This window comes from Mustela putorius, unplaced genomic scaffold (genome assembly GCF_011764305.1).
Source record: "Mustela putorius furo isolate JIRA1106 unplaced genomic scaffold, ASM1176430v1.1 tig00004039_pilon_pilon_pilon, whole genome shotgun sequence".
NCBI lineage: Eukaryota > Metazoa > Chordata > Mammalia > Carnivora > Mustelidae > Mustela > Mustela putorius.
Genome location: NW_025422174.1, coordinates 1080483 through 1101642, shown reverse-complemented (window position 1 = coordinate 1101642; position 21160 = coordinate 1080483). Strand labels below are relative to the sequence as shown.

General features: G+C 51.8%; 1 protein-coding gene across 2 annotated transcripts; it reads right to left on the bottom strand.

Annotated features, from left to right (window-relative positions):
* Positions 1-37: 37 nt before the first annotated feature.
* On the bottom strand, positions 38-13588 carry KIF22 (kinesin family member 22). Of its 2 annotated transcripts, XM_004773899.3 has the most exons (14): positions 13487-13588; positions 7511-7706; positions 6060-6187; positions 5819-5973; positions 5382-5591; positions 5070-5300; positions 4776-4929; positions 4530-4665; positions 2473-2641; positions 1777-1945; positions 1307-1374; positions 409-621; positions 261-320; positions 38-176 (listed from the first exon to the last, which is right to left on the bottom strand). In XM_004773899.3, exons 1-14 carry the CDS (start codon positions 13542-13544, stop codon positions 141-143), a joined length of 1983 nt encoding a protein of 660 aa, XP_004773956.1. In that variant the 5' UTR covers positions 13545-13588; the 3' UTR covers positions 38-140. The 2 variants fall into 2 exon arrangements, with proteins under 2 accessions (XP_004773956.1, XP_004773955.1); XM_004773898.3 differs by having other exon boundaries at positions 38-320.
* Between the last annotated feature and the right edge of the window lie 7572 nt (positions 13589-21160).

Sequence of the window (21160 nt, the reverse complement as noted above, 5' to 3'; positions counted from 1 at the left end):
GCCCCGCCCCCGCAGTCCCAAGAATCAGGCTGAAACACCAGAGTAGAAACTGTATTTACACGACACGCAGTTATACGAGGATTTGAAAAACAAAACAAAAACATGGCACAGGAAGGACAGGAGCTGGCGGTCGGGGGGCCTCAGCGCTGGCTCGCGGCGAGACCCAGGATGTTCGCCTGCACGACAGGAGGGCAGGGGAGAGCAGCGTTAAAGCTGGGGGCAGCGCCCGGGCCGGGGAGGAGGGGCCACGCCGGGCTCACCTTCAGGAACGACTCCATCTGCTTCCCGGATATGCCCTCCACGCGTTCCAGGTCCTCCACCTGGAGGGACGGCAGCGGTGGGACGGGGCTTCTCCCCGCCCGCCCCCACCCCAGGTCCTTTCCAGGGCCACCCTCCCTGGGCCATTACCTGGCTGAAGGGGCCGTGGAGCTCCCTCCAGCCCACGATGAGCTGGGCCTTCTTCTGGCCAATGCGCTGCAGGCTGCGCAGATCCCGGGCAGAGCCTTCATTCAGCAGATCTAGTATTTTTTGGCGCCCGTGAGCCAGTAGCTCCGGGCTGATCTGGAGCTCCCAGCAGTCCTCAGCCTTCTCCTCTGGCTCTGAAGCATCCAGGGACTCCAGCTATGAGGCAGGGGAGGTGAGTGACAGAACCAGAGTTTGCTGTTCAGCCCATGGCAGCAAACCGCTTTAGACTCCTCTGCCAAAGACAGGAGCCTAACAGCAGCTCTCTCCCCGCCTCCCTAGCCTCTTCGCCTCAAGTGTCTGTCCACAAACCCTGGTCTCCAGTCACTCACTGGGCGGACTCTCATTTTGCCCAGTGTGTGAAAGAGTCTTGTGAAGGTCAGATGGGTTAAGGAACGTCAAGCATATAGTAAGCTCTTAAATCCGCCGCATCTCTAACAAGGAACGAGTAAGCTCTCTTTCATTCCCAGGAAGGCACACAGCCACGCCCCCACCCCATTCTCTCAGTTTTTAGGTAATTCTTCCAGTGTTGTTTCATTTCTTGAGTGCTTAGGTCACGTTTCCCCGGGTGGACTCTTCAGTTTGTGGAGGAGGACTCAGGCTACTGTACCTAGTAAGTGGCTGCTGAGGGTGAGAGCCACCAGCGAGAAAGGGAAGTAACGGTGACTGATACCCTCTCTGCTACTCATGGGAAATGCCCTGAGAGGTATCTCCTCCACATTCCAAGGGTAAGCAACTTGCAAACAGCTGGTGTTTTAACTCCATGGCCAGTGCTCTTCCCCTTAGAGCTCACTACCCTCATTTCTCCACTCCAGCTGTGGCTCCAGCTGCCAGCTGCACTCACCTTTCTCTTCCGGCCTTTCTTCTTCAGGATGTGGATCTCAGCATTTGGGGATGCTGCCTGCTCCTGAACTAAAGGCAAGAATTGTGACCCGGAATCATGGCAGAGGTTACTTTTTGCCCTCCCTTACTTGGGTCTTCTATTCCTGATTCCCCGGTTCCCCTCCAGCCCAAGTGAACCTCTTCTTTTGTGGTTCCCACAGAACTTCTCTCACACCTGTATCCGCCGGTAGTCTCGGTTGTTACTGCATGGTACTCAGTCACGGCCCGGTCAGTCAGCCCTGACCGTACTAAGTGCCTGAGCACATAGCACCAGAGCTGGATTTCAGATGGTCCTCACCACCACCCACTGCCTTCCCCAGGGTTGCAGTATGGTGGGAGTACACGAATGACATGATGAAAGCTGCTCTGAACACCTCCCACCTTTCCAGGATCTGTCATCGGGGCCCTCCTGGCCCCCACAGCCAAACTTACTCAGTTGTAAGGGCATCACCACAGCCTTTTTGAGGGGCTTTGCTACAGTGACTGTGCGGCGAGCAAGCGGTCGGAGCATTGTGGGAGACGAGTTCTCTTTTTCCTTTGGGTCCACAGCCTCCTGGGCCAGAACCTTGGCTTCCAGTTCTTTTTGCTTTATCTTAAGCCTCTGTTGGAAAGGATCAGAGAGACATGTGACCCAGAACAAACTTTCGGGCAGCTTCAAGGAGGTGGGTTAGGAAAGTGAGTGCAGGGTTCTGAGCCCCTTGCCGGCAGGGTGAGGACAAAGGAGAGACGCTACCAGGAGACAACTGGAGCCCAGTATGATTAAGGGCTTTCGGATGGTCAGGGATGCTCCAAAGTGGAACAGGACCCTTTGTGAAACACTGAAGGGAAAGGACTATTCAGGCAAAAAGTCCTAACTTAATTTGAACTGGGTTTTGGGAAATGACAAGACCTAACATTAGCTCCTTTCGCGGGGATGTCCACCCCTCACCTCCTCAGAGCTGACCTCAGTTGTTTTTCAAAGTCCCACCACATTAAGGACATTCAAGCAGAAGCCGGGGACAAGGGGTTCCAGTGTTAGGCTAAAAACTAAATGCTGGTCCAGGCTTCTGCTGCCTTTCCCTGCCTGAAGATGCTCAGATGGCTTCTTAGGCCCGTAGGAACCCCAGCCCCCATATCCCTCACACTTACCTCAATCTCCAAATCCTTCTCCTCCATTGTCTTCATGAGCACCATCCGCTCTCGCCTTGGGGTGTTCAGCCCGTGGGTCCCCTGGCTCCCCTGGGAGCCCAGCAGACGGTCCAAACTTAGGAGGCGCTCCAGCACAGCGGGGTCCATGCTGCTTAGCTTCTGTAGGGGGCTGAGCAGACAAAGGTCACTCTGCACCTGGCTCATCTCTCATCACCCTCTCTGCAGTAGCAGGATTCCCCTCATGATGCCTTCTACTGCTGTATTCCGGGGGTCCACACTCTGGTGTAGACTTGCTGGGCAACCCCGAGCAAGTCAACCAGACTGTCTAGGTGCACGGCTTCAGCAGGTGAATGCGGCTCCATCACTACTTGCCACGTCACCTCTCAGAGTGCCAGGAGATCTGACAGGAATAAGCGCTTTGTGCACACCCGAGTTCCAAGCCTTCAGGCTCCAAGACACTGCCCCACCCTGGCCTGCAGGCACTCCCTGTCATCACAGAAGGCAGAGACTGGGAGGTGACAGCAAGGATTGTGCATCGGTTTCTTTGAAAGAGCCAGAGCCGTTGGGGAAAGATTCACAGTGGAGGTCATCTTCAGCAGGGCTTTGAAAGCCACTGGGGACCAAATGCCAAGCCTTCTTCCCATGGGCAGTAGGAAAGGCCTCTTGGAGCGGAGTCCTGACTTAATCTGAGCATGACAATGCCTAACATTTGTTCTTTCTGTCTAGAATTGTTTCTCTCCCAGTTATCACTAAGTCAATTGGACACCACCTTTCCCATGAAACCCAACTTGACTATGTATCTTCCTTCCTGTACCGTGAAGCTCCTCAAGGACAGAGGCTGCCCTGTTCCTTGGGCCCAAGGGTCTAAGAAGAGCAGGATCAGAAGATCTGGGTGAACACCAGAGGTCCTTCCTTCCTGGCTCTCACAGCAGCAGCAAGTCCTTCCTGATCGCACCCTATCCCACCTACTCTGCATCATCTGATGTTCCCCTCTTCTCTCGTTTCCTGAAACCTGAGCCCCTGAGGTCAGGGTCTGACCAGGGCTGATGGGCCCCGTCTTTGGGCTTACCCGGGGTACCTGTCTGGCAGAGACTTTGCCTGTTCACATGTAACACACATATCTGCAAGGATGCATGTTTCTCTGAATTTATGCACATAGGACACGGGACTGCTGACAGGTAGCTTGAGAGGACAAGACTGAGACGGGGTTCTAAGCAAACACCCTTTCCCGTAGGCCATCCAGCCTCAACTGTAGCAGCTCCGCCACCCCACCCCTGCCATTCTAGGGAGGCAACTGCAGTCTTACTTTTGCTGGGTTTCGACCCAAGCCCAAATAAAGTCTCTCTAAACTGTCTTAAGTCTGAAGACTAGTGAACAGAGGTGACCTCAGGAGGTCAAGGATTAGTACCTACTCTGCCCCCAACTGCTCTGGTAGCCACAGAAAGAAAGCAAGACCCCAAATAGCAGTGACCTACGGATTCGTGCAACCTGGGCCATGCGGTGGGGCCATCAGAACCAGAGAGAGAGGCGACACACACACACACAGAAAGGTCTAAGTTTAGAGACTTTGGATAGAGGTTAGAAGCAAAGTTAGGACAGCAACGGGTTCCTTGCAGAGTCCTGGAGACGCTGGACTCCAATGCACAGACTGAGCGGTCTCAGGGAGACAGAGCTCTTCATCCCTTTTCTCTCTGCTTTGCTCTTATCCTCTAGACAGAAGAGGCCTGATCCAGATTACTCCTTGAGCCAGAAGTTAAAGTGCTCATCCTTGAAACAGCGGCTTCCAAATGTGAGGTTTTGCTGATTGCCTGAAGGGGTTGGAAAGTGGAAAGGGAGGGGCCGGGAGCCCCAGGAGGAGGCTTCCTTCAGGCCCCTGACGGACCGCAGCACCAAGGCTAGAGACAGCTCGGCACTTCCAGTGAATTCAGCAGAATAGGGCTTGGGGTGAATTCGAGGAGAGAGGAACAAGTTCACAGCACAAGGATCTGACTACTCTCTGCATCTAACCCACACGCGACAGCAAGGGGACATCCCCTAGGCTCCCAGCCTTTGCTCACCTGAGTTCCTGGGAGGCTGAGGCTGGAGCTGCTGGGGGCTCAGGACTCCCAGTCTCCTCTTCCTCAGGGCCACGGGCTCTCTTTGCCTCTGACGGGCCAAGCAGTTCTTTCTGGGACAGTTTAACGGGTGCCAAGACTAGGAAAGATGTGGGGCAGGTCAGCCTCTGTGCTGATGCTGGGCAGCTTCAGCACACTCTCCGGTTGTCCAGATCTGCCCTTTGCACTCTGGCCAGCCCCCGTCCTCACCACGAAGCTGTAGACTCTCATTGGTAAAAGGCCGGTTGATCACCTCCTTGGACCTGGCAGCAAAGTTGAGCGCAGAGACTGTGTCTAGGTAGAAGCGTCTCTCGGGGGCGATGTTGGCGATAAGGATGCTGTGGGCTGAGCCGCCCAGAGAGTCCTGAGGGACAGGGATTGGGCAGGATAGGCAGAGATCAGAAGCCCCACGTTTCCATTCCTTGACTGAAGTTCCCCAGCCCCCCAGCACACCTGAGAACCTTCTTCTCCAGCCCCTTGTCACCCCAAGATGGGTGGCCTGACCTGCAATAGGCGAGTCAGCTTGCTGTCTCGGTAAGGCACGCGAGGGAGGCCCTGGTTCAGCGCGTCCACCACCTTGCCCAGTACGAAGAGGGAGGAATTGATGGCTCCGCTTTCCTTCAGCCGCAGACCCTTGTTACCTGTGCGCCGGTTGTCCTCGGAGCCAGCCAAGTCAATCAGGTAGAGTTTACCCTCCCGCTGGCGAAACGGGGCCAGACGCTCCCGCTGCTCCACCTGGGGTAAAGAGCAAGGGCCCCCAAACTTAATTCACCCTCTAGGGGCTTCCCATGTCCTCCCCCTGTAACCGGGCCTCACCTTAACCAGGAGCACAGCGTGACTGCGGGAGGAGCGCTGGTTGAGCCGCGTGGCTCCCACGGTCCGATTTCTACTGGCTGGCAGGAAGTGCTGCTCAAACTCAGCAAAGCTAGTGATGGGCTTCTGCGTGAGGCCCGGAATCAGGATGTTTCCCCGACAGTCTTCTCGGATCACGAGGTCTCCCGATGCAGGGTCCAAGAGGTCTAATACCTGTTGGAGCAGGGAGAGGTAGGGCCAGTTCTCCAGACACAGGCTGCTTACTGCCTGGGCATCAGTCCCCTCCTTCTGCTGGCCTGTCGGACGTGTACCACCGGCTAACCCAACCTCTGTCTCTCCAGGTCTCGCGTTGTTGCTAGGGCAGAGCTTCATCATCAAGAACTGGATCTTATTCTCTTTGACCTTTGTCTCTCCCCACACCAAGCAGAATGGGGCCTCACCTTTTCCTGGTAGATCTCTAAGTAGGACATAGTGACCGAGAGCGCCCATGGCCGGCCCTCGCCGCCCTCCTCCCTCGTGAGCTGTAGGAGGTCCATGAGAGCCCGGGGAATCACTCCCGGTTGCTCGGGGCTGCCCAGCATTGTGTGCGTCTTCCCTGGGGAAAGAGTGAAGATTGCTGTGAGATCTTCCTGCTCTCGAGCCCTCTCAGCCCCAAAGCCGCTCTCTACCTGGCTCCCTCACCTGCCCCCGTGGGCCCATAGGCAAGCACACTGGCGTTCTGCCCTTCCAGCAAGTGCCTGAGGATGGGCTGCACTGATCCCGCGTAGATGTCCTGCTGAGAGCTCTTCTCCCCGTAGAAGGCATCAAACCTGCAGGCACGAAAGAAAGGGGGAATGACTGGAGGGTTCCATCCTGCCCCAGACTTAGAGGGCAATACTGGCCTCGGATTTAAGAGTCTCTGTCGCTTTTCTTACATAAAGACCCTAGAAAGCACCACTGAACACCTGTTGTGCCCCAGTCCCCGTGCCAGTGTTAGGAATACAGAGATAAGTCTAACGTCCAGAACCCTGGGGAGTTCTGCAGTCTGGTGGGACAGAAAGAAACCCATACATGGCTGTGATTCAGGGAGTGAAGAGGAGGACACACTAGAAAGAGTAACTGATTCTGCTTGAGGAAAGAGGATTTTGCCAGAGAGAGAGGAGAAAGATATTCCAGGTTTCCAAAATAGCAAGCAGACAAGGCATGGGGTGAAACGGCAGGGCTTCCTGATCTTTTTCCCCGAGACAGCACCCACGGCAAGGATTATCTGTACATCAGAACGGAGCAGAGGTTCTTCCCGATGAAAGGGGAGACCCCCCCACACCGGCGATCCATGCTCTGGACTCTGGAGAAGCCGGGGCTGAGGCCACAGCCGAGATGCGGTTTTAACGGGGACTGTGTTGGGGGCATGAGCCTGAAAATAAGTCACGTTGCCAAGGGGCTAGAATGAGGTTGTCAAACGTTTTCTAGGAGGAGCCAGAGAGTAAATATTTTCGGCTCCATGAGCCATAGGATTCCCTTTGGCAGCGATTTACTGCCATCATTAGAGTCGGAAAGCAGCCACAGACAGTATGTAAATGAACAACTGTTCCAATAAAGCTTTTATTACAAAAAAGACTCCTGGTCAGATTGGACCTGCAGGCCATAGTTTGCCACTCCCAGCCTCCAACGAGGAGCCAAAGAGTCTGAACTTTCACTCGCCAGCGGAGTTTCAGCGTAGTGGTTGCGCCTGGGAGCGCTTTCCCCAAATCTGGGTGGTCTTCTCTCCTGCCGCCCAGCTGCAGCCTGGGTCGGCTGTGGCTGGTCTGTGCCCCCCGCCAAGCCCTTCCTACACGTCCCTGACCCTAGTCGGGCTCCCCTGCTCACCGCCGCTACTCCTGCCCTTTCCCTCTCTGTGCCCATTTCCCCCACCAGAGAACAGTAATGGGTTTGGTTCAGCCCTCGGCCTTCCCCCAAGGATCCCCCAGAGGACCTGTCAGAGTGGGCACTCAGGAACGCATCGGAAAGACCAGACGAAGGTGTGAGGAACAAAGCTGTGCTGAGGAGGGAACAAGGATCCTGAAGAAACTTCTGAGAAACCGTGTGGGCAGTGTGATGTGAACAGGCCTAGGAGAGAGGAGAGGGGCCGGAGGGCACAGTGGCCTGAATCTTACTGGTATTTGAGAGTCTCCTGGTGGTTCCTCCAGTTGGCAATCTCCAGGGAACAGCTGTCCAGGCCGCGCACACAAGGGGGACCCCCTGCTCCATCTGTCCCGTCCACAAACGGCCGCAGCCGCACAGCCACCCTAACTCGAGCTGGAGGCGGGCGCCGGCCAGCCCCCACCTTGCTTAGCCGACAGCGACCAGCACCTAGAGGACAGAAGGGAAGTTTTCAGGCGTGACATACAGCAGAGTCTTGCAGGAAGAGCTGCTTGACACAGCTGAGCTCTGAAGGATGAACGGCCGCTTCCCCGGAGTACGGCCGGAAGTTGGGGAAGAGAGCTTCTCCGCCAACCATGTCACGTACGTAGCAAACATTAACATTAGTAAGCGCCGACTACATGCCAGACATGCTTTAATCTTCACTGTGTCGCTGAGGTAGGTTCTACTCAGGCCATTTTGCCAATGAAGAAGCCCACGGAGGGGCAGCAGCTCTTCTGAACACCGCAGTATGTTATGCCTAGGGCCTGTGCCCATTACAACTTGGGTGATGGCCCACATTTTGTCTTTTTGCTCCTCAAAAGAAGCAGAGCCTAAAAACAAAACCAAATCCCAGCATCTTGAGTAGATTAGAGACTTTCTTTACCCTGACAGAGGGCAGGGAAGACGGACTGGAGGTGGGCGCTGAGGTCCTGGAGACACCACGGGAAGGCCCAAGGCCCCTAGTTCATTTCAGGGAAATTCTTTCCACCCTGGCTGTACCGTGGGTGGCGGCCCCAGTTCCTTCCTGGCTCTACGAGTAGGTCCAGTGGGGTGTAGACTGTCAGGTTTACAAAAATGACCCGGAAGATCTTGTTAAAATGCAGATGAAGATTCTGCATTTCTAACGAACTGCCAGGTGATGTGGATGCTGCTGGTGAAACATGCTTTGGGGTGCAAAGGTGTTGTAGACCAGCATCGTCTGGGGTTGTTGTAAAGATTAAGAGTTGGGGTGCCTGGGTGACTCAGCTGTTAAGCATCTGCCTTCAGCTCAGGTCATGATCCCCAGGTACTGGGATCGAGCCCCATGTCCGGCTCCCTGCTCTGTGGGAAGCCTGCTTCTCCCTCTCCCACTCCCCCTGCTTGTGTTCCCTCTCTCTCTGTCTCTCTCTCCATCAAATAAATAAAATCTTAAAAAATAAATGAGTTGACATTAGCCCCCACCCAAACCATTAATGAACTGCCTTTCTGTGCTTCTATTTCCCACCTGAGGTTTATAACATATAATTATATTTAAGTGTATATACACATAAAACTTAATGACAGTTTTTCTCTTGATGGGGATTATGTGGGCTTCTTTTTTATGTTACACAGTTCTGTAATGCTGTAATGTTTGCATTAAAATAAATAACACCGTGGACATCTTCATTTCAGAGAAACAAGGTTGAGAGGCAGCCCCTAGTCTCTTTTGTCCCAGCTCAGGGTGCAAAAGGCATGAACACGCAATCCTTCCCTAGTGTAAGCTTTCTGTTTGGTTTGCTTCCAATTATTAAATCTAAGTCACTAAGAAAAAGATTATGAATATTTTATCAGAAAACACAAGATAAAACTTTGATAAAAAAGCCTGTTTGGTTGGAGCACCTGGGTGGCTCAGTGGGCTGAGCCTCTGCCTTCGGCTTAGGTCGTGATCTCGGGGTCCTGGGATCAAGCCCCACGTCAGGCTCCCTGCTCTATGGGAAGCCTGCTTCTCCCTCTCCTACTTCCTGTGCTTGTGTTCCCTCTCTTGCGCTCTCTCTCTGTCAAATAAATAAAATCTTATTTTTTATTTTAAGATTTTATTTATTTATCAGAGAGAGAGAGAGCGAGCGAGAGTGAGCACAGGCAGACAGAGAGGCAGGCAGAGTCAGAGGGAGAAGCAGGCTCCCCGCGGAGCAAGGAGCCCGATGTGGGACTCGATCCCAGGACGCCAGGATCATGACCTGAGCCGAAGGCAGATGCTTAACCAACTGAGCCACCCAGGCGTCCCCAAATAAATAAAATCTTAAAAAAAAAAAAATGTTAACAACAATCCTCTTTATTTTCATAAAGACTGAATGAGCTGAAAATATCTTATGAGGAAAATATTTCTTTGTTTTATGTTGGCGGATTGGCGGATACCACACTATAGTTCACAGCTAACAGTAGAATTCTTTTATTGTTGTTGTTTTAAACATTTATTTATTCATTTGAGAGAGAGAGAGAGAGAGAGTAAGTGAGCAAGAGGGAGAGAGAAAAAAAATCTCAAAGACTCTGCACTAAGCACAGGGCCCGAAGCAGGACTTGATCCACAACCACCAGATCATGACTTGAGCCGAAACCCAAGAACTGGGACACTCAACCAAGTGTTAGGCTGCCCTAACAGCAGAATTCCAACCTAGATCTCTTGGCCTCCAAAAATATGGTTTCAGTGCTGATGCCATCTAGCCTGTTATGTACGACCTGGGGAAGTTCCTGGCAGCTCTGACTCTGTCATTTTTGCGGGTGGTCGCAGCTGGTTGTCAGGGCCTCGTAGAAGGCACGAGGCTGGTATCGGGGGCCAGCACAGAAACAGCACGACTCCAAGGTGCACAGATGGCTCTGCTAAGAACCTTACACACAGTAAGCATCCCCATAAGCAGAGGGCCTACAAGCAGTGGGCCTCTGCTTCTTCGCCTGACGGACGAAGCCAAGGACTCCGCGTCACGGCTACAAGGCACTTGGGCATCTAGTTCTCCTTTGATCCTCATGAACCCTGAAAGTCAGCAGCCGGTCAGCAGAGACCTGTGGACGTACCCGCGCAGATGGGAAAATTAAGGTGCAAAGAGGTTCACTGACTTGTCAAAAATGCGTGCAGGGGCTTCTCCTTGTCTCTCTTGCCCAGGGTTCTTGGAAGAACAGAGAAAGGGCAGATATAGAAGCATGTACGGAAGTTTTTTTGTTTTTGTTTTTCTAAAGATTTTATTTATTTGACAGACATGGATCACAAGTAGGCAGAGAGGCAGGCAGAGAGAGAGGAGGAAGCAGGCTCCCCGCTGAGCAGAGAGCCCGATGCCGGGCTCCATCCAAGGACCCCGGGACCACGAGCCAAAGGCAGAGGCTTTAACCCGCTGAGCCACCCAGGTGCCCCGCATTTACAGAAGTTTAAAGGGAAGGGGAAGTCTGTGGTGATGTAGAAAGAGCATAGCCATGGGTCAGACAAGTGAATCTAATTTCCAGCTCTAACACTTATTAGATTGTGACCTTGGGCAAATGACTTAACATCCATGTGCCATGGTTTCTTTGTCTGTAAAATGGGGTGAGGTGGGCCTTGCAAAGGCTTAACGAGAATGAAAAGAAGTAACATGTAAACTAGCCTACAGTGAGTTAGGTTCATTACTCCAGGTAGGATGGCCTGCGTTCAAATCCCAGCTCTACCACTTACAACTAACTGAATAAACTGGGGGTCTATTCCTGTGCCTCAATTTCCACACCTGTAAAGTGCGAATAAACGAAAACCCGTACTCACTGGGTTGTTAAGGCGGTAAATAAGGTAACTGATGTAAAAGTGCCCAGAATAACATTCGGCACATCGGTAAAAGCTCAGTAAGTGTTTTAGTTTATTTTGTATTCATCTTTCACTTTCCAAATGTGGAAGCCTCAGTATAGAGGTCAGGTAATTTGCCTATGGCCAACAGCTACCTAGTGACAGAGCTTCCAATGAAGGTCTAACTCCAAAGTTCATCATATGGGCCCCCAGTCCTCCTCGCCCCCCTTCCCGTATGGAACCCCATAGGCCTTGGAGTCAAACGACAAGTTCTACCTACCAGCTGTGTGACCTTGGGAAGGCTTCTTAACCTCTCTGAACTTCAGTTTCTCTTTATAATAGTATCTACCCTCATAAGATTGTAAGAAGCCACAGAAAGAATGTACACACGATGTTTGGCCCCGCGGCCGGCGCTCAGTAATCGTGAGCGATTGTTCTTACACTCCTCACTCTGGCTACTCACTCCTTCAGGCAGCACCAGCTCACGTCTGCCCTCACCATTCTGCAGGGACACCAATGACCTCCGTACCTGCTAAATCCAGTAGACATGCCTGCCCCTCATCCCATTGGACTTCCCAGCAAGAACCAACGCCCTTGATCTGCCTTCCCTTGAGAAAGACTTTCCCCTCAGTTTCCAGGCCTGAGAACGGAGGGAAACAGCTCTCTGTTCTCCCCATCTAAGTTTCCACCAATCTTAAACGTTTTTTCCTAGGCTCCTTCTATCATCTCTCCAGCACAGGGTTGCTCAATGTGGGCACTAGGACTTTGGGCTGGACAATCCTTTGTAATAAGGTGTTCCTGTGTGTTGTAGGACGTTTAGCACACATATGCTGGACACATATGACAGTGGCATTCCATGGGCCACCCCCCTCATAACAACCAAAAAAAGTCCCCAGATGTCACGGATGTCCCCACAGGGAACAACACTGCCCCTCGTTGAGAACTGCTACTCGGATTCATTTCATGGATATGGTCCCAGGCTTTCTTAGCTTCACTTACTGTCTTAAAGCTGATGACTCCTAATCCCTACAGAGCAAGCAAAGGCAGACGCCCAACTGACTCAGCCACCCAGCGGTCCCTAACTCTGCCTTTATTGATGAGAAAACTAAGCCACAGACATGGTCTGTCATTGGCCTCTGTATACATCATAAATAAGAAATCACTTGAGAGGGTGCCTGGGTGGCTCAGTCATCCATCGGCCTTCAGCTCAGGTCTGAACCTTGGGTCCTGGGATCGAGCCCCACATCAGGCTCCCTGCTCAGTGGGGAGCCTGCTTCTCCCTCTCCCTGTGCCTGCCGCTCCCCCCTGCTTGTGCTGTCAAATAAATAAAGAAACTCTTAAAAAAAAAAAAAATCACTCGGTGGTCTTCTCATCCAGCCAAGGCCTCGTAAAGTGCCATCCAACCTTCGAACCCGCTTCCAGTATCACTTCCTTAAATCAAATCCTCCCGGAGTATCCAAGGGTTTACTTACTTCAGATTTTGTACTCTCTGCAGCGGTTTATACATATCTATCATGGCTTTCCGTGATCGTATGTATTGCTAGGATCATCGATTGAACAGAGTGAAAGCTCGTCTGGGGAAGGGTCACTATTCTCTCAAGCACTTTTATGATATTTACTGTGCAGCAGACACAGGGCGTCTTGACAAGGCGAGGGGCGGTGGCCTTCCAGAGCAACCATGTCAGATGCTCGGGCATCAGGGTAAGAGGCTCTAGAGTGAGTCTGCCTGAGCGCAGCTCCAGACCCCAGTCTTCCCTAGGCGTGTCAACTCTGAGCAAGCGACTGAACCGGCGATGTCTCCGTCTCCTCCTCTGCAGAACAGGGACAGTAACAACCAAGCACCTCCCGGTATTGTGCGACTAAATGATTCATCGCCGCGCAGGGCTCACCCCTGCGCCGGGGACCCAGCAAGGGCTCACCCTGCGTCGGACATTCTGCCCAAAAGCTCGGTTTCTCGGCAGGGCCTGGCCAACACACGGCGCCCCCATCAAGGGCCGCGGGGCCCGCACGGTCACTGACCGGAACGCAGAGACGTGTGCGGACAAACAACGCACGGGACTGCGCGTCCACGGGCCGCCGGGGCTCGGGCGGCGGCCGCAGCCCCCCTGAAGCTCCGCCGGCCCGCCGCGCCCCCAGGGCTCTCCCCGGGCCCTTCCCGCCGCGCGCCGCTCCTGCCGGCCGGTGCGTACCGGGCGGGGTCCGCCTCCTTCCGCCCGCCCGCCCGCCGTCCCCTCTCGACGCAGGAACCCGAGCTCCCGCAGGAGCAGAGCGCGAGTGTGGGCCGAGGCTCTCGGAACTCGGCGCAGCGGCCCGCGCACAGGCCGGCAGAAGCCGGGGCGGCCCCGCTCCCCACCCGTCCCCGGCCCGGCGCGGCCTCTCCCCGACGACCCGCGGCGCCGGCACCGGACTCCGGCGCGCTCCCCCACCAGGCTCCGGGCTCCGGCGTCCCGCCCAGGCCGGGCTCGCGTACCTGAGGTCGCCGAGGCCATCCCGCGTCGCCTCAGCGGCCCCCGACGCCCCGCGTCCATTCCACGCCCTCCGTTGGCCCGCCTCTGCCATTCGAATTTCCCGGTGCCCCGCCCCCTGCCAAGGGCTCCACCAATCACGCCTACTCGCCGCCGGAAGTCCCTGTTGGAGGCGCTCGGCTATTGCGCCCTCTAGGGTTCGCCTCCGGGACCTGCAAGAAAAAGTTTCCGCGGGCGGAGGACGCATGCGCGCAGGTTGACCGTGGGAGGCACCGCGGCGCCGCGCTTGAACTCTGGCGCGGGAGGCCGGCCGTGGGAGGAGCTGCTGGGCGCGGCCGGGCCCCGGGCTCCCGGGACCTTCTGGCTTTCGGGTTTCCAGGCGTAGATAGGCGGGAGTGTAGACGGGCCGCCTCGTGTTTCCCCCTCAGCCGTGAATTTTGGTACGAATCAAGCACGGATCGAAGGCACTCCATCGACTTACCCCCAAAGTTCCCTGCGTGGAATTCAGTTTTCGCTATATTGGCGGCAGAAGGGGGGATTATATGAAAGAGGAAGAGGGAAACACGGGTCATTCTAAGAGCTTCATTTTCTGAGGTTTCTTGCCTCGGGTTGTTTCGCGGCCTGTGGGGTGGAGGGGGGTCTTTTTTGTGGATTCCGGGACTTGAACTCAGGGCCAGTCAATGGTACTTGACCTTCTGGTCACTTCTGTCACTGCTGGAGGTCTGGACCACGCTCTCTGCATGTGGACACTCATGACGGCGCACTCACCTCTGGCTGAGCCCAGATGCGCCAGGTGACGTCTGTGTCCTCTTAGGTCAGAGCGGAGCGCAGGAGACCGGCGCAGATGTTACTTTGTAACTCAGCACATCCGAGTGAGAGTTAAAGACGTGTGCGGTCTTGTAGCTTGTGGTTTTCACCGCGGTTCCACCCACTCGACGTCCTGGGGTGCACTGGTCTGCGAAGTAGCTACCTGTTCCTTCTGGAAGCTTAACCAGAGATGAATATCCATCTTTGAGCTCCTGGTAGGGTTCTGGCTTAGAAAGTAGGTCCAACCTATTAAAAAAAAGTAAGAGACGCCTGGGTGGCTCAGTCGGTTAAGCGGAGCCCTTGGGCTAGGGTCATGATCCCCATATCCTGGAATCGAGTCCCACATCGGGCTCCTTGCTCGACGGCGAGCCTGCTTCTCCCGCTGCCTCTGCCTGCCACTCTGCCTGCCTGTGCGCTCTCTCTCTCTGACAAATAAATAAAAATGAAATCTTAAAAAAAAAAGTGTTAGATCAGTGGTTCCCAAGTTTTTTGGCCTTGGAATCCTTTTACATTCTTAAAAAATGAGGCACCAGGGGTGCCTGACTGGCCCAGTTGGCGGACATGCATCTCTTGATCTCGAGATTACTTAAAAAATAATTTATAGATTTTTAAAAACATTTTATTTATTTATTTTGACAGAGATCACAAGTAGGCAGAGAGGCAGGCAGGGGTGGGGAGGGGGGAAAGCTTCCCGCTGAGCAGGGAGCCTGATGGGGTCTGGATCCCAGGACCCTGAGATCATGACCTGAACCAAAGGCAGAGGCTTAACCCACTGAACTATCCAGGTGCCCACAATTTACAGATCTTAAAAACAATAAAAATTGAAACCCCAAAGATCTTTTGTTTATATGGGTTGTGTCTATTCCATAGTAACTGTATTAGAACTTAAAACAAATTAAAAATATTTATTCACGCACTTCAAAACTGCAGTAACAAATCCATAGAGACAGAAAGTAGATCAGGGCTTTGGTGAAAGGGTGAATTATGACTATCGCCATTAGGTATGGAGTTTCTTTTTGGGTGATAGAAATGTTCTGGAATTAGTGTGATAGTTGTACAACATAGTGAATATACTGAAAACCACTGAAGTGTACACTTAAAAATGGTAAGTTTTATGTTGTGTGAATTCTATCTCCATTTACTTTTTTTTTTTTAAGATTTTATTTATTTGTCTGAGAGCAAGAGGGGGGGAGCAGCAGTCAGAGAAGGCTCCCTGCTGAACAAGGAGCAGAATTTGGGACCAAGTCTCAGGGCCCTGGGGTCATGACCTGGGCCAAAGGCAGCCCCTTAACCAACTGAGCTATGCAGTCCCTTTATCTCCATTTAAAAATCTGCTCGAGTGGCTCAGTTATTAAGCATCTGCCTTCAGGTCAGGTCACGATCCCAAAGTCCTGGGATCGAGCCCCACATTGGGCTCCCCGCTCAGCAGGAAGCCTGCTTCTCCCTCTCCCACTCACCCTGCTTGTGTTCCCTCTCTTGCTATGTCTCTCTCTGTCAAATAAACAAAATCTTTTTTTAAAAAAACTTACAAAAACAAATAAAAGTCTGGGGTGCCTGGGTGGCTCAGTGGGTTAAAGCCTCTGCCTTCGTTCGGCTCATGTCGTGATCTCAGGGTCCTGGGATCAAGCCCCACATTGGGCTTTCTGCTCAGCGGGGAGCCTGCCCCCCACCTTGTGATCTCTGTCTGTCAAATAAATAAATAAAATCTTTAAAAAATAGGGGCACCTGGGTGGCTCAGTGGTTTGGGCTGCTGCCTTGGGCTCGGGTCATGATCTCAGGGTCCTGGGATCGAGCCCACATCGGGCTCTCTGCTCAGCAGGGAGCCTGCTTCCTCCTCTCTATCTCTGCCTGCCTCTCTGCCTACTTGTAATCTCTCTCTGTCAAATAAATAAATAAAATCTTAAAAATAAAATAAAAAATCTTTAAAAAAGATATAAGTAACATTTTAATTTTAAAAGTAACTTTTTCAAAGGAAAGGAAAAAAATAGAAGAATGGCAGTGTTTTACATTTTTAGAAATACAATGCGTGGCTTTAAAGAAAATAGCTGTATTCTGCTATCTGCTTGTGCATTCAGGATGTTGTGAGTCCAGTTTGTCATATAGTTTCTTGAAAACTCCACCGCATTCTCAAGAAAGGATGCAAGGGAAGAGGCAGATGGCATCCTAGTTCTATTATGAAAATAGCTTTGGCCTCGATGTGCGCGCACACACACGCACACGCGCGCACGCACACACACACACACACACACACACACGCACACACACAGGTGCCTCAGGGGCCTCCAGAATTTCCTGGACCACACTTCGGAAACCACTGACATAAAACTTTCCGCACTTTGATTTTCCCCACCCTTCAGGAAGGGCTCTTCAGGTTTTCATAGCCGATGCCGGTCCCCAGATATTTGGTGAGACACCTGCCAGAAAAGAGGTCAGGGGACTGGGACTCCAGAGGTTGGATAAGTGGCTTAGGTACAGACCCAGGGTAAAGTTTCCTCAGGTGCTAGAAGGGAATAAAGGTGGAATCTGCTTCCTTGGGTTGTCTTAATTGAGTTGAGAAATCGAGTCCTTAAATACCTGGCAGGCAAGCAGGAGAAGAGAAAGAAGCAGTGGATTTTTTTTTTAACTTTTTTTTTTTTCCCTTTTTTAACTAGGCCCTTAGGAAGCCAAGGAGAGCAGAGCAAAGTCATGTAGCATTTACACCATTACAACAGGAAGGAGACTAGTGAGCCAGGCAGACGGGTCTGTTCTGCAGTCCTCAGAATCCTAAGTGAGGCAAAGCAGCCGTGACTGAGAAGGGAATTGGCGCTGGAAAAAAAGGACCAGATCTGGGGGGCCGGGTGGGGAAGGAGAACTCCTGAGAGGGATAATAGAGCCCCTCGGGTGGCCAGGAAGCCTTGCCAGCCTGCCCCGGGTGGCGAAGCTTTGAAGGCTGCTGTGCCTGGGCCAGTTTGATGTACTTGCTGGAATGAGGCTGGCCCAGGAAGGATTCCAGCTTTGAGAACACAAAACAGAGTAGTATATTAACATTTCAAACAAAACAAAATATTGTAATCCCTAGAGCAAGGACTCTCAAAATGTGGTCTGGGGACCCCTGGCCGCCTCAGAGTTAAAATGATTTTCATGATAATACTGAAGTCATTTGCCTTTTCACTCATTTCCTCTGGGGTATACGGTGAGTTTTCCAAAAGCTCCGTGCAATGGCAGTTTGAATGCAGAACAGGCTTCACTAGTTGGTGGCGAAAAGTCACGAAAGATGGGTTGCCTTTTGGGAGTTGGGGACAGGAAGTGACAGGGAAGGACCCAGAAGGAATTTGGGGGGGGGTGATATCCTATGTATCTTGATAGAAGGGTTTGGGTTCAACAGGTATATGCATTTGACAGAAATCATGTGCAGAATCTTGTAAGGTTTTGTTTCTAAGGTGTTTGAAAATCACGGACATGTGGAAAATGCCCAGATTTTCGCGTCAGAAAGACCCGAGTTTGACCCTGACCTTGATCCCGCCGGCTGCTGTGTTTGTGACTTGGAACGTGATACAGCAGTTAGCGGAGTGCCTGAAGCTTCACGGGCACCTAATAAGTATTTGCAGTATGAGCGAAGGAAGCCATGTAATCTTTCAGAGTCTAGTTTGTGCTAAGTCTGAGAACACCCACTTCGTTTTGCCCAACTAAGCTTTAGAGGGTTTCCGGGTGACTTTTCTTTGATGGCACACTGATGCAGAAAAGAGGGGAAAAACCAGGGTTTGCTCGGTTATTACCTATGGGGGAATGAGCACGAGTTGAAGGCTTGGAGGGGTGGAGACACAGTGACCCTCGGCACGTGCCACTGTAACTCTCAAACCTACAAACGCAACTGATTTCAGTCTTGGTGACATCACTGGTGATGTCATCCGAAACTGAGACTACGCTTACTACTTTCCAACAGGATCTTTGTCACAATTAAATGAAGTACTTTGACAGAGTGCCTGGACTCCTAACGCATGATGCAAAGTAAGTGTACGTTCCCCTTTTCCGTGTTCCGTCTCGCCCTGCTGTTTTCTTCTGTATTTGCTGTCCTGCCGCAGCGCACACAAGTCTGCGTGCTAACACTAAGGATCGCCTCCTCTCAGTGGCCGGCCTTGAAGTTATGGGGCGCAAAACTTTCTTGAAACCCGCAAGCTGTAGGCCGAGGGGAGTCTTCGGTTTCTTGGAGAGTCGGGTTCGGTTGGTGGTTGTCGTTCACGGATTTGACCTTGGCTGTCTCCTGGGTGACTGCGTCAGCAGGGCGGATTGAGGTTTCTCTGCTCCCGGGAATGCGCAAGACGCCTGGCACGGTCTTTACTGAAAATGGCTCTTTGCCCCCGACCCTCTGCAGTGGGAGCTGGAGGACTCAATTCCAGCCGCTGTGGAGTTCCGGATGATCCAAAGGAGGAAACAGCCATAGTTACATTATCACCCAGTTAATTTGGCTTATTTGTGACCTGCTGTAGGGAGGAACTTTTTTGTTTTGTTTTTCTATATTTTATTTTATTCATTTATTTTAGATTTTGTTTATTTGAGAGAGAAAGAGAGAGGGAGAGTACAGAGGGAGAGTGGGAAGGAGAAGCAGACTCCCTGCTGAGCACGGAGCCCCATGAAAGGCTCTGTCCCAGGACCCTGGGATCTTGACCTCAACTGAAGGCAGACGCCCAGTCGACTGAGCCACCCAGGAGCCCCTCAAGATTTTACTTCTTCTTTTTTTTAATTTTTTTCATTTGTTTGACAGGCAGAGATCACAAGTAGGCAGAGAGAGAGAGAGAAGGGGAAGCCGGCTCCCTGTTGAGCAGAGAGCCCGATGCGGGACTCGATCCCAGAACCCTGGGATCATGACCTGAGCTGAAGACAGAGGCTCCAACCCACTGAGCCACCCAGGCGCCCCTCAAGATTTTATTTTTAATAATTTCTACACCTAATATGAGGCTCGACCTTAACAACCCTGAGATCAAGAGTCCCATGCTGTACCAACTGAGCCCACAAGGCGCCCGTAGCTGGCCGAGGGGGACAAGGTGATGAGGTGTGGGGAGAGGCGCCGTGTTGAGAGGGTGCCTTTCAGCTCCAGGTTGCCATCAGAGGAGCCGTGGGCTCTCTTTGTAGCTTGTGGGCCTTGGCGACCTTCGTTCCGGGCATGCTCCCGAGGACTCCCTACTTGGGGGGAGCTCAGCTGTGCCCTTGCTCCAGGCCATCTCCTTCATACACACACACAGCTCGGTTATCCCTCGATGGCGTTCAACCAGTGCACAATGAGGCCAGTTGTTTTCATGTAACAATAAAGTCTTATAAATTAGATTTCTAGGATATACGAGCTCGATACATCTTAGAAAGCATGTGACCCAGAGGAGCTCATTTTACAAATAGGTGATTGAAACCCAGAGAAGTTAAGGGATTTGACTGAGGCTGTGTAGCTGTGCGGGGAGGTAGGACTTAGCTTTCCCAAGTCTCTGGACATTTCTCTTGTCAACTCACTGTGACCTTTAGAAGCAAATAGCTAAGTTCCCAGCATTCCGCAGTAACCGATTTATCTGATTTCGGTCAGCAAACTCCTTCACTGCCTGCGGTTGTCCTGACTCCTCACCCCAGCCCTCCTAGGGTTGCTCAGGTGCAACAGGTAGTTCTAGTTCAGTTTGACTAGGGCTGTAGGAGGGCATTCAATCAAACTAACCTAGGTGTTGCGGTGAGGATGCTTAGAGGCAGTTACCATCTACGATCATATGACCTTAAGTAATGATCCTGGGTCAGCTGGGTGGGTCTCACCCAGTGAGCTGAGAGGCTTAAAATAAAATAAATAAAAAATAAAAGCAAAACTGGTACTGCATAGTATCACTTATGTGTGATACACGCCACGCTTGAGCTCAGGGTGGTGAGTTCAAGCCCAGCCTTCAGAGTAGAGATTACTTAAAAAAGAGAGGAGGAGGCACCTGGGTGGCTCAGTGAGCTACGTGTCTGCTTCGGCTCAGGTTGTCCTGGGATTCGGTCCCCTCTGCCATTCTTGGCTGTGCTCTCTCCCTCTCTCTCTGTCAAATAAATAAATAAAATCTTAAAAAAATAAAAGTGAAACACATAAGAAACAGTAGGATGTGGTTGCTAACAGCTGGGAAATATGGAAATGGGAAGATGTTGGTAAAAGGGCACAGACTTTCCTCCGTGTCGCACGGTGACTGTAGCGGAAAATACTGTATTAAATGACTGCAGTTTGCTAAGAGAGTAGATCTTAGGCATTCTCACCAACAAAAAAAATTTTTTTAAGGTAACTGTTGATAAAATAAGATATGGGAAGTGCCTGGGTGGCTCAGTCAGTTAAGCGTCTGCCTTTTGCTCAGGTCATGGTCCTCGGGTCCTGGGATGGAGCCCCACCTCTGGTTCCCTGCTCAGTGGGGAGTCTGCTTCTCCCATTTCCTCTGCCCCTACCCCTTGCTTGTGCATTCTCTCTTTCAAATAAATAAATAAAATTTTTTCTAAAAAAAAATAAATAAGATATGGGAATGTAATATACAATGTACGGGGTACAGTCAATGATATTATAACATTTTTTTAAGATATTACTTATTTATTTTATTATTTATCATTATTATTTGAGAGATAGAGTGAGCATGAGCAGGGGTGGGGGAGGAACAGAGGGACAAGCCGACTCTGATGACCACGGAGGGCTCCATCTCACCATCCTGAGATCACAACCCGAGCCAAAACCAAGAGTCGGATGCTTAATGGACTGCACCATCCGGACGATCCGACCACTTCATCATGTATATAAATACTGAATCACTATGTTGCACACCTGAAACTAATACAATATTGTATGTCAATTATTCTTCAATTAAAAAAAATTTTTTAAGGCAACTATGAGATGATGGGTGTGTTAA